Below are 14,132 nucleotides of genomic sequence, written 5' to 3' on the forward strand. Positions count from 1 at the left end.
GTAGGAGTTAGGGTGAATTCCACAATTATATCCAGGACAAAAGAAATTGGTTTTATTTTTCGAGTTTTTACACTCACATATGGCACACAAGCAACAATTTGTGTTGCAGAGTTTCGCAAGTTCATGAGAAGTTCAAGCACATCACCAGGTGGAAGAACAACTGCTGTCTGAATCACCCAATTGTGAGAAATCACTTACTAGGAAATCACGTCTGCTAAAATGGTCTGTCAAGTTTACCTCAATGTCAAAATAAAATTTGTCATAACTAGCAATAAAACCTTGTTTCAAAAATACTTTACATCTGATCTACCTCTGATAAATAAGAAAAGAAACAAACCTTTTGATATCTCCATGAACCAGAGGCTTTTGTCCCAGAGAATGTAGAAACTGTATACCTCTAGCAGTTCCTGTCATGATGTTGAGACGCTGAGCCCAATTTAGTGGCCTTGTGTTTTTCTGTTAACACACATACAGTAGTTATAAACATATGGATACAAAATATCAAAAACGTTTACATTACTGCACTTAGTGTATAACAGATAGGGTTGCAAATAGCCTCATGCTTACAGGGGCTCTGAGCTAACAATCAAATTTTTTTTAAAAGGGAGAGTAAACTCATTAGGTTTTTTTCAGTTTGTAGTGTTTAATTTTACTAAATATATTTCATCTTTACCAGTTTTAAAGAGCATTTATGCAAGAGATTATAGAGATGACTCAACTGTCAGATAAAAATTAATGCATAGTTAAAAAAATCTATATATCTTTCAAAAGTAAATACATTAACTCAGTAAACAAAATAGGAACCTTCTTTCAGAGTAAAAAATTACACAAAACGAATTTTCCCACCAAAAAAGTATTAATATTTTAACTAATCACTACCTGTAGTTCAAATGTGCACAGACAAAAATAAAGGTTATAATTATAATTATTTAACCTCACTTAACAATAACATGACAAAGTCCAACTACAGATCAAAATGGTAATTTAACAAGAAGTCACTTCACCTATCAATATTAGAACATTATGAGGATGATAAAGTTTTCAATCACGAAACAAAAGTTTTACACAGTTAATTCGGTAGGAACAGGTAACTTGACAAGTCCTAAATAATATTTTATAATTGTATTATTAAACAAGTATTTTATGATTGATATTTCTTACAAGTCAACCTATAATTTGATCTAAACTGTATTCCGAAATTTCAAAGAAAAAATATGTAATTTTGTATGAATTCGTTATTTACAGTCATTATTTAAACATTACATTCACTAATTTGAGAAATATTAAATTTTAAAGACAATCAATGTAAAAATAGATGACACACTCCAGTCTGATTTTTACAAGATTTCGCAGATATATATTATCATGAAATTAACTTTATTCATCAAACAAAAGTAAGTATTTTGATGGTATAATCAAACAAAATTTATTTTTCAGATAAAGTTTCTATTTCCGGACCTCTGATTAAAATAAGTTGTTTTCTTGAAAATGTCCATACTACATATCAGGTATGTTTGTATAATGATCAGCTGTGACGAAATGAACAGAAATTGAATACTTGTAGTTTGCAAATGTAGTCATGTCCAAACCATTTTATAGAATGTTCTATAAATTTGTATTTCTTTAGATTATGTAATAAAAACCATGTTTAAAGAAAGAAAAGGCAATAAATTAATAATATTACCTTACGATGTAGATTAAATTCTTACATTCAGATCATTAAGGTAATGATACAAATTGCACATTTCTACAAATTCTTAATCAAATGTTATAATGCTAAATTTTCAAAATTCTATCAAAACCAGATACATGATTTGAATTCAGCATGTAAGTCTAATTTTGCATAGCACTGTATAACTAATTAAATCATCAATCTAATTTGTTCATTATACAAATTACAATAGGACAATTTGTTTGAATTTTAGCTCATACTAACGTCATAAGTATTTTTTGCACATAAAACATTATTGATTACATAGTTTTAAAAAGTTGAAATAATATATTTAATTATCATCAAAGAACTCATTTTAGTTTAGTTTTAACAAGAAATAATTTGCTCTGTTTATGTAGTTTATAATTACATAACCAGAGTACGTGGTTTTAAATCTTACAGATGAAATTGCACTGTGATCAGACACAACCAGATAGTTCTTTGTGCCATAGTGAAACATTTTTAATGCAACCCGCAGTGATTGTTATAACTGATAAAACATAATGATTCCATATTCATCAACACAAGACTGCACATTAAACACCTGCCCAATAGTCCCGAAAGCATATACCAGAAATATGAACTAAACAACCCACAGAAAAAATTTCCAAACTACAAAAACTTTCTATAAGAAAGAACAAAATTTTAAGTTAGTTTAATTTAAAAACTTATAATTAACATCTCATAAAATAATATTTATCCTTTTGCACTCCATAGGCGAACTGAGTCCGACATTGAAATTTTCCGTTCCGCTCCAGTGCCGGAATCAGCTTGACATTAGGTTAGTAATACATATTTTCGGTTCTAAATCGTCTTAGTTTTGTATTATTTTTTTTCCATCATTTAAGTAATGTTATTTTATACTTTGTTAAATATGTTTAAATGTTAGATTAATAATATTGTCTCCAGACTATACCACTTAGGTGTATATTTGACTTTGCTGATGCATTTTTGTAAGATGGCAATAAACATAAATATATTTATTTTTTTTTATTTATTTTATTTATTACTTCATAGTCCAATTTGCAGCGAATTTATTTTATAATTCATCTTGTAAAGACAGCTGCTGATGTTTTGTTTATAACCACAACGTCACAAGTTAGCATATTGTGCAATTTATAGTTGTACAGTGTTTGGTGGAGCAGTTTTTTTTGGATTCAGTTTTTTAGCATTTATTTTCAAACAAAATGTTTTGGGATAAATATATAACGTATTTGTATCTTACAGATATATAATAAGTTATTTGTAATTGAGTATTGTGAAATGGCACATTACATACATACATTATAATAACATTTGCTTCAGTATTTGTCGGCGAGATTTGTAGAAAATTTAGTAAGACATCACTAAGACTCACAACAACACACAACGTGAAACACTACAAAACAAACTGACGATCAGCCGCGGCGCCTACAATCAGCAGTCTAGACACGCTTGTAGTACGATGAAAAATATACGTATTTCATTACTAAAACGTGACCCAGGGATCTTAAAACCAAAAAATACGAACTTAGACAACCAATGAACATAATCAAAATGTTTGAATCCAAAAATAAGATGACTGAGCTAAATAATACAATTAAATAACAAGACCCGAGCTATACTCGGGCGCCGGTAGCAGGTGCTGCCAACGCAGCCCGACCTATACTCGGGCTCAGGTTACGAAGTGTTAAACCCCTAACTTCTGTTTCTCTATCTCACAGGATTGCTAGATCACCATCAGCCTGGGCAAAATTTAGAGAGGAGGTAGAAAGTCTTGATGTTTTTTACCCAATACATAGATGAATACAAAGTTCATAACATCAATAGCAAGTTCATCTGCAATTGACACTTCAACAGGACAGTATACTCATGAGACGACTCTCTTATCTCAAGAAATCACCTTCACTTCTCCCGGTACACGATTTATTGCTGATAATTTTTTTAGAACAAAATTACAATAAAAACTGGACAGAAAACAATCTCAAATCAAAAATTGTGAATAACTTAGTAATATTTCACCAGAATATTGACAGATTGAACAACAAGATCGATAGAATAAACCACTATTGGACATAAACAAGCAGGACAGTGGTATTCACAGAACATGGTCTAAACCCTTAACACTGAACAATGTCTGTTTAAACAACTATGTTCTAGTTGCTGCTTGTTGCAGGAAAAACCATGTCAACAGGGTTACAACTATATTCAAGCTACACAATACTGAAGTACATTAACTGTGAACAGACTTCATAAAAGCTAATGGTATGTACATATTTAGCAAAAATAAAGAGGACAAAAATGTAGCCTTTCAAAAGAAGAAAGAATACGACATGCAGATGTGAGAAATTAGGAAAACAACGCATGAACAAAGTATAGCTAAGGCAGGCAACAAAAGTAAGGCTGTCTGGGAGATTATCAATTGTATAAAAGAAAATCAAAGAGAAATGACCCAGTGATAATCTGGTAGTTGAACATCAACTGTATTACAGCTCAAAGTGTAAAAGAAATCTCAGAATATTTTAATAGATTTTTTATGATAATAGTGGAAGATACTTTGATCAATAACAATTTCCTCAGGACTTCAGTGATGGAGGAGACAAGATATTGTTATGATACAGTACTCAATCAGTTTCAATTAGTAACTTCAGAAGAGATACTGAAAGTTATTTCTTCAATGAAACTCAAAACATCAACTGGAGTGGATAAGATATATTCAAAAATATTGAAGTCCTGCAGACATGAAGTTAGTACACCAATTGTTAGTAATATAAATAAATCGCTAACTCAATGTATTTTTTCTGAAGAACTTAAAACCTATGAAGTTTATAGTGTCAAAAGATCAACCCCTTCCCCTCCCCTCCAGGGGGGACATTGTGCCCTTGCAGATATGGTTGAACAGTTGTATGAGTTCATAGATAGCCTTGAAGAAAAAAACTGTTTGCAGTGTCTTCCTATACCTGAGCAATCCTATGCCTTGATCACAAATTAATACTGCCAAAACTTAGCTCTTTAGGCATCAAGGGGACTTTTTAAAGCTACTTGCAGCGGAGAAAAAATGTAGTAGAGATCAAGCAAATTTTTAAAGGAGGTACTAAAGTTGGAAAATATAAACCTATGGAGATTAAAAGAGGTGTTCCTCAAAGATCTGTTTTGGGGGCGGTGCTGTTTGTGCTTTTTTGGAGACCTTCAAGAACACATCAGGGGAAGTGTTTCTATCCAGTATCATATTCGGATGGCATAGTCCTCGTCATGAACAATGAATCGGTCCAGGCCCTGGAAATTTACAACTACATATCAATAACTGAAGCTTAGGAATATTGCCTCTACAAAGATTTGGTCTGCAATGCATCCAAAACAAAATGCATCCTATAGGGAAGACATAAAAATTATCTAACTTTGCTATTAGATCTGGAAAATGTACACTCTGCAAAACATTTGGACATTACAATTGACAATCGTCCTGTCATGGAATTAACATGTAGATGTAATGTGTACAAAACTCAGTACAGTATTTTTTATTGTAAAGAGATTCAAACTCACTAGCACTCTAGAAGCTACCAGAACAGTTTACTTTACACTGTTTGGGACACATATTCATTATGGAATAGTGCTTTGAGGGAGGGTCTTGCATCACTAACCTCCAGCGAGCGCTAGTTTTGCAAAACCGTGCAGTGCGAATCATGATTAGCTGAAATCCTCAAGATAGTTGTAGGGAGGCTTGGACCTGGGTATACTCACAGTGGTATCTATTTAAATCACTGAGGTAATTCAACAGGTCTTAAAATGAAATCTTTTGAGGAGTGCAATGATATCCATAACCATCATTCAAGACATGGGGATGACTAATTTGCCAGCTCACAGATCAGTTCTATTTGCATAGTAGCCATCTTATGCAGAATCAGGGCTACCAGGAGAACTCAAGAACTATGGCCCTCAGGAAGAAAATGTTAAAATGGCAAATGGAAAGAGTTGTTTGTAGCCTAGAAAGTTCAACACCATCATCAATGACTAATAGAAGTTTCTATGAATGTTTTAACTTTTAATTGTAAATAACATATTGACATTATCTCTGTTCTTCACGAATACGAAAATAAAGAATATTGTCTATTGTATATGAAAAATATAACAAAAGAAATATATACCCTGCAGAGGAGACGGTCTTCAAGAGAACCATTAGCCATATACTGGTAGACCAAACAACAGACGCTGTCTGTAACACAATATCCATACAGAGATAAGATGTTGTCATGCCGATGGGAGTTCAAATATCTCAGTTCACGCATGGACTGTATTTGACTGGAGTTCAAATCTGAGCTTGGAATTTGGTGATCCCTCTGTAAAATACGTATAAATTAGAGTTTGAAAGGTTATGGAAATTGACAGGGAACAAGAAAAATTCAATTAGATAGTAAAGTAACAATAATTAGTCACAATAAATCATTAGCACTGGTTTCCTCAGAGCAGGTGAGAGAGTAAAAAGTTAACAATATAAGTTAAGCTATACTACTGCTCATTATCATACTGCCAGAGGTAGTAAATTGTTGTCTAATCCTACACCATTGATTAATGTAGGCCTAATGTAAACAATTGAAATTTGGAAAACAGTAGTATTTTGACTGTGTAAAACTTTATGTATAATAAAAAAAATGTTTACACAAAAACTCAAAATTTCATTAGGTTTTATACAAAAACTGACAAACCTTATTTGTTTCAATAGGTTTTTTCACAATTTAATAAAATGCATTACATTTTTAGTTTTAAATATACATTATTATAAAAAAAAAACTTGTTAAAGACTTCATACATGGTAATTTAGATTTCACAATTCACACGTACAGATTAGAAAGAAAAGACTATTGCACTTACTGTGAAAATTACATGTGGCCCCGCAATGATGGCCACAGGCATTTCCAATCGTTACTTTCCTGATCTTAGATCACGTCCCAGATCGTACAACTTTTCCAATGTCAGATCACATTGAACGTTCATTCATGTGATCTGAGGTCTGGAAAGTACCGATGGAAATGCCCCTAACCATTAGTGCAGGCTGCGGTGTCGCCTTTGGCACTACCCCTCCTTTTTACCATTGCTTCTTTTTAGGAGACAGAAAACAAGAACCAATCATCATAATGACATGTAATTTTCACCATAAGTCATATAACGTCTGTTTGTCTAATAATCTAGTTTTTTAAGTCCCCGGTAAGAAAAACTCTTCTAAAAATAGTTGGCTCTGGATTATATCAAATAGCTAGCAAGTAGTTAACTTTTCTCAGATTGATACATAAAAATTGATAATACACTGATAATATACAAAAAATAATAAGATCTTACTTTGACCAGTTTAAAAAAATAATGAATTTTATAAACTGTGATTCTATGAAAAGTTTTACTGTTTTGTACTAATGGTCAAGTCAAAACTGAATATATTCATCCCAGCTCCAAGACACACTGAGCTTATTGTATTTCAATTTCTTATAGTTGCTAAACATTTACAAATAAGCACTCAACTAAAAAAGGAATATCAATTTTTACTACATTTATGACATCCATGATTGTTCGAATCAGAGAAACAAAACCTACTTCGATCAATCCCACTAGACATGATGGGTGCAGCTAGTTTGGATTATAAATGAAAGGTTAAAGTTTACTACTTTGAAAGATAATTCTTACTCCCTCACAAATACGAGTAAAACTAAACAACTTGCTCCACTGTTTATATAATGTAGAGAACAACAAATTGGTCGCCTGTTAAACGGCTCACCAAGAGAGACAAGAAAACAGAGATAAATAAGTGGAGTGAGTATGATTAATAAAACAAAGGCAAAAAAATTTCATGAAATATTTGGTTTATAATATTTAATTTAAATAGTTTGTTGTCAATGCTTCTCCAAAAACTATTCAACCTTAAATTTTGGCATGAACGTGATTTATTTAGAGGCAACCTCGACCCAGTCTCCATCAAATTACTCCCCTCCACAAGTCCCTACCATTGTACAACCCTCCTCCCACTTCCCGAAACATTCCTTAACCCTTTCAATGCAAGACTTTTTTTGGAATGTTACTCAATAATGCCACGGGTATTTTTACTGGTGTTATGCAAAAGTGTTATGCCACTATTAGCAATGTTACTTAATGATCAGCTTTGTTTGTGCACTACATAACATGCTTAACAGAAAGTATGTTTATTGTTAATGTGAATTGATTAAAATATTTAATATTTATATTAAAATATAATACACGTAAAAATATAATGTATTATATTTTCAACAGATTTTCTTAAAAATGTAAACCAGACGTTAGCAATTTATGCTTATTTTAAAAATGCTCGTTTACCCAGACATTGGCACTGAATGGGTTAAGCTCAGTTTTTGGATCCCCCATTTCATTTTGTCTGATTTTCTATGCCTCAAAGTCTTTATCTTTTTAGAGCAATTTCAAATTTGGGAGCAACCAGAAATGGAGCTACGTCAAAACTATCATGTGGCTTTGATACTGTGTTTTACTAAAAAGTGTTGTATAAAACTTGATGAATGAGCCAGCCAACAGTAGTGACCCTCTGAGTTCGGACTACAGTACAACCCTGATAAGTCGGCCCCCGTTAACCCGGAAGTCCGGCTAACCCGGACCGATTTTCAATTAAAAAATAAAAAATCAGACAAACATTTCAATAATAAAAACGTAACATTTTTGAGTGGTATAGTATCCGTGAATCGATGTTGCATCAGTATTTGATGGGACTGTACGACAGTGAGTGTGTGACTCATGGCACACGGCGGCCGAGTGGCGGTCATTGTCCTGGATTCTCGGAAGCAATAACAGACGCGTATTTCCCCAAATCCTCTCCCACGCTACCGCCACGCCTGGCCCCTCAGTACCGTTCCTACCTCGCTCCACTCGCTTATGCCCGTGTTGTGTGTGTAGTATACTGTATTGTTTGCTTCTGTTCTGCAATCGTGCTTCAGATAGTGTGCTTCATTTTGTGTTGTGCGTTTGTTTTTATCTACTCGATGGCAACAAAACGTAAAAATGTTGCAGTGACAATGGAAAAGAGACTAAAGGCATTAGGTAGGATTGATAAAAGCGAATCTTTAAAAACAATTGCAGCATCTTATGGTGTCGGTACATCTACAGTATCGGATTGGAAAAACAATAGGACAAAAATCGAAGAATTTTGTTTGAATTATGATAACAAAAGGCAGTTTAGACAATAGGTGCAAAGCTAAGAAAGCTCAAAACGAGACTCTTGACGACGCTTTGTATGGTTGGTTTTGTGCGGAAAGGGAATGTGATTTGCCAGTGTCTGGGCCTATCATTCAAGAAAAGGCAATCAAGCTGAATAAACAGTTGCCTGATTGTGAACCAAATTTTACTGCGAGTCAAGGATGGTTGGATAGGTGGAAAAAACAGCATGGTATTCACCAACTACCTATCACAGGAGAAAGTCTATCTGGGAGAAAGTTTTTGGATTTTGTTAAAGAAGAAAATTTAACGGCAGATCAAATATATAACACCGATGAGACGGGTCTGTTTTACAGAATGTTGCCGAGCAAAACTTTTGCCTCAAAAACTGAAAAAGACGCAGAGGGATAAAAAAAGCAAAGACCGATTGACAATAATGGCCTGCAGCAATGTTTCGGGGAAGCATAAATTTCCTCTACTCTTAATAGGAAAAGCAAAAAATCCGCGAGCACTGAAAAACGTAAATCAGGATTCTCTACCAGTTGTCTACAAGTCTCAAAGAAGTGCATGGATGGACAGCAACACTTTTAAAAACTGGCTTTTTGATTGTTTTGTGCCAGGTATGACGAAATATTTAAAAGATTGTGGGTTGCTAATTAAAGCTGTCCTACTAATTGATAATGCTCCTTCACATCCGTCTGCAGATGTGCTGGTCAGTGGGGACATTACCGTCAAGTTTTTGCAGAATGACTGTAATATGGAAAATGACTCTCCAGACGATGTCCAGCCCCAAGAACTTTTGGATATGTTCCAAAATATTTATGGCTGCTCTGAAGTCGATGAAAATGACATTACTCTGTGGTTAGGGGCAGACAATAACGGAGGTTATGAGCCACTTACTGACGAGGAAGTGATCGCGTCGTTTTTACCTGATGCTAATGAATCAGACGCTGAGGAAGCAGACAGGGACATTGAAGATCCCGTGATGAGTCATGGAGATGCAGTGACCAAACTAAAAGAACTAATGGTTTATTTCAAGCGGCAGGCAGAAACATCGCCGGCTGAATTGCTCATGTTGAATAGACTGCGGGATCGCACTGCACGCAAGCGGCAGACGACATTGGCACAACCAAAGCTGACCGAGTTTTTTACCAGGAAATGAACAGTTATAAATGTACTTTAAGGATTAATAATAATTAAATGTCCATATGTTTGATATTTTTACAATAATTATAATGGAGTTTATCTGTAAGTATACCGTATTTTATTAATTTTTACCTAATTCTCTGGCTAACCCGGATTTTCGTTAACCCGGATCGGCCGCGGTCCCGATTGATCCGACTTATCGAGGTTCCACTGTACAATCATATATATGACAACCAAGCATTAAGGTTTAATAACCAGTATCCAATAAAAATGTATGTCAATGGATTCGCTGTTAGAAATACCTTAATTGAGTCTCCAACCCAATTTTCAAATCATTGAAAATAATTCCTCTGAATTGATGAAAGTCACAAACAGGTTCATCAACTGCCTTTGGCCTGGCTACACACAATATTACACAATGTATGTATTATTATATTGTATTGTATTGTATGTATTATGTTATACATACAATTTTATAGTTTAGCTAAAGATTGGACAATGAACAAACCTGTGTCTCCAACTTTTTAATTGCAACTAATGTGTTTTTCCAGGTACCCTTATAGACGGTGCCAAAACCACCTTTACCTAATATGCAATTTGTGTTCCAGCCATTGGTTGCTACTTCAAGCTCTTCATAGCTGATACACGGAGTGAGGCTTTCCATTACTGAGCTTGTCACAGACACATCTGAAACAAATCACACCACGTGAAAACTGCTTTACTCCTTTATTGACATATGTATATGAGCAAAATATCAATACAACAAATAAGTACAGTTAGGCTGACTATGCTCGTGGGCTTTTCACTACTAACCATGCCCAAAACGTTGTTGGCAAAATAATACCTGTGAGGATTGTCTTCTATTAACACCTGACTATAAAAATATATTAATGCCATTCAACCCATGTTTTCCTTTAAGCTGAACATTTTTTAAACACCTCAAATAATATTGATTTTAATTATTTAAAAGCAATATCAGAAGGTTCAAATGACATTATACAATACGGTTGAATAAAAATAAATTTTTAATAAACAGGTTCATATAAATAAGCCTTTTACTATTAATAATTTAATAAATATTCAATTAATAATGTCTATAAGAAATATACATAAATATTGCAACTTCCAATAAGTAATCAGAATCAGAACCATTTATTGGCCACAAGCCAAAATGATCATATGAATCTATTCATAGCTCATAGTATTATGTATTTTAACAAGCAACAGTGCTTTAAAATATAAAACTTGCATGTTTTATAAACTTATGTAGAACGTTTGTATCATGGCTTGGATCATACTGCCTGATATTAATATTTAGATATAATAAAAATATATTAAAAAATATTTGAATTAAGTTGTTAATCAGAGAAATTTGTAAGTTTTTCAAAATTGTTATTCTAACAACAATTAATTAACTGTAAATATTTTGAAAATGAAGTTGGGCTGTTTTTGCTGAGAAGGATTGAGCATCTGAAGAACATCTTTAAACCATGAGAGTGTCTTAACATAAACATATTCACCCTAAATAATGACTATAACTGTTAACTATGATAGGGTAAAATGTATAATTTGTGTTTGACATTTTTTATTTTATAACTAAGTGCACGCATTAAGGGAATTCAAATTAAAATGTTATAAAAGCTATAGAAAAAGAGAATTACTCAGACTCTTCAGTATTAAAATTGCTGATTCAATATTTTAAACTTCAACACAATACGAAAATTAAAATTAACCTGGAGTCTTGTTTATTTTGCTTTACATTTTAATATTATAACAAATCAACTTTATTCTCAATGTTATAACAAAGTCAAACTGTTAAAGCTTTTGGAACAAATCTCTTTTTGTTTCCTGCATCAGTCTGTCTCCCTTTGATGTAGGGACTCGAATACCTTTATTTGATTAATCGAACCACGACTGAGATTTAACATGAGTAGAAAGAACATATGTCTCATCAAGAAAACTAATTTGCCTGTTTTGCTCTCTGTAATGTTTCATTAATCTTAAATAAGATTCTTTTTTCATGAATGTATAAGTTCTCAATTATCAATTTTCTACTATTTTGGGTTCTTCTCTATCTGAATCCCATATGTTTCAGAACGAAACAAAGACTACTTTTTTCACGCTTAAAATCTATATTTTCTCCAAGCTCATTTAGGAATAGGTTGATGGTTGGAAGGCATTGTTTTATAAGTGAAAATTACTGTATAAATGGTTCACAGGAAGATACACTTGTCAAAATCATCTAAACATAATATTTTTTTGACTTTCTTGGACATTTCTTTGCCTGTTTACTTACCCTTCATCACTAAATATACATTATTTTAACTCAGTGTTAATCTTCTGGGGTTAATACATATTTATATGTATAGTACATGTTCTTTTATTTAATTTTAATACACAAACTCTTATTATTTAAGTCCATAAATAAAATAAAAAATGTTTATTAGGGAGTGTCGTCATCACAATACCTTCTCGTGATTTGGTACTACTTTGGCCATCACAAGACGGTACTGTGATAAGTGGTTAATGGGTTAAATGGGATTTCAAAAGGGAAAACTTATCTGCAGTCGTCAAATTATTCATGATTTTACAAGACGATTTCCAGATCTGAACTTATGCTGTCTCTGATGGATGTAATAACTCTCCATTGATGTTGTTCCAAACTTTTTCCCGTGTTTTGAACACTACCTGCTCACAGTAAACACTGACCACTACTCGCCCATAGTTTAATTTTTTCGAAGAACTTGTATTTCAAAAAGGAGTTTCCAGTCTTTTAATAATCCATTTTAACTTCAACTTAAAATACATGATCTTAAAAAAATATGAAGACCCCAAATCTTCAATATTTTTACAGCCTCTCTAATGATGTGTTACAAAGGATCAGGATGTAGGTTTTCTGCTAGAAAATTTTGAGTTTGGAAGCCCAAAACAAATATTTTGGACCTAGTTACCAATAAGTCATACCAAATTTAGAAATTAATAATTCATAACTGAAACTTGCACTGTAAAATAAATAATTATCTATTTTCTGTTACAATTTACTGGCATATATAAAATTAGATATTCCGATTGTCCTTCCTATTATACTGGCAAAATAAGTTGTTCGTTTGGTAAAAAGAATTTGGAACATTTACTAGAATTAAAATTAGGTCAACAAAAATCAAGCTTTACCCAACATCTCATTCTTGAAAATCAAATCAATAATATTAATGAATATGATAATATTCTTAATTTTGGTTATAAAAGTAGATCATGGATACACTTGAGGAATTTCATATTTTCAAATCTCAAAACTGAGCCTAAATGTAGGCTTATAAGTAGGGATTGCAATCCCTGGATCAGATTTTGGAATCCAAGGGTGGTTTTTTGCGCCCTGACAATCCCAGGATTTTCAGCATTTTTGTCACAACACTTTATTGAGAATGTTTGTAGCAAAGAAATATAATTGTTTTAAAAATTAACCTACATTAGGTTTTAACATTAAAATAAAATAACAATAATATAATAATAGTGTGTTAACACTTTTAAAGGAAGAACTTGCAACATTATAATACATATTTAATTTATCGGTTAAATAGTTAACATTTATTTTTTGCATATACACAACAATTATTACGCACAAAAAAACAAACATTTAAGCAACAAAGATATTGTATGTTGGGAAACAAAATGAAAAGAAAGAGGGTAATGCTTCCTCTCTCCCTCCCCCCACTTGTACACTTCATTGGCTTACACAACTATTTTATTACTTTAAACAAGTTGATAAACTAAATAAAATCAATTATGTTAACAGCTGAAATTTCTAGATCACCATTTTTGAATGTATGAAACAATCTCATTTATAGTAAAAATATAAAAGTAAAATTGTCTAAACTAAATTTAATATCTAATAATTGGTATTTGGATACAATACATAAACTAATAAAATAAAATTTAAAGATTGATTTGGCAAACCATGTACTGCATTCAAACAAATTTTATAATGGTTGTAAAAAATGACGACAATGAGCTAGTAATCTCATCTGTTAAACACAACAATTAGCTGATTGAAACAGCAGATAAACAACAATGAAACTTGATTAGTATATTTCAATTTAAGTGAGGGATGGCAATA

The 14,132-nt window shown here is 32.5% G+C and overlaps 1 protein-coding gene across 2 annotated transcripts in view; it reads right to left on the reverse strand.

The window, feature by feature from the left end:
- The window catches only part of LOC124360702 (serine/threonine-protein kinase pelle-like), a 76,528-nt gene that overhangs the window by 33,996 nt on the left and 28,400 nt on the right, over positions 1-14,132 (reverse strand). For both annotated transcript variants that reach the window (XM_046814532.1, XM_046814533.1), the window contains 3 exons: positions 10,527-10,705; positions 5,836-6,027; positions 338-456 (listed from right to left, as the gene is read on the reverse strand). In XM_046814532.1, coding sequence (XP_046670488.1) covers positions 338-456; positions 5,836-6,027; positions 10,527-10,705 — 490 coding nt within the window. The remainder of the gene's footprint in view (positions 1-337; positions 457-5,835; positions 6,028-10,526; positions 10,706-14,132) is intronic.

Source organism: Homalodisca vitripennis, chromosome 4 (genome assembly GCF_021130785.1).
Source record: "Homalodisca vitripennis isolate AUS2020 chromosome 4, UT_GWSS_2.1, whole genome shotgun sequence".
Lineage (NCBI taxonomy): Eukaryota > Metazoa > Arthropoda > Insecta > Hemiptera > Cicadellidae > Homalodisca > Homalodisca vitripennis.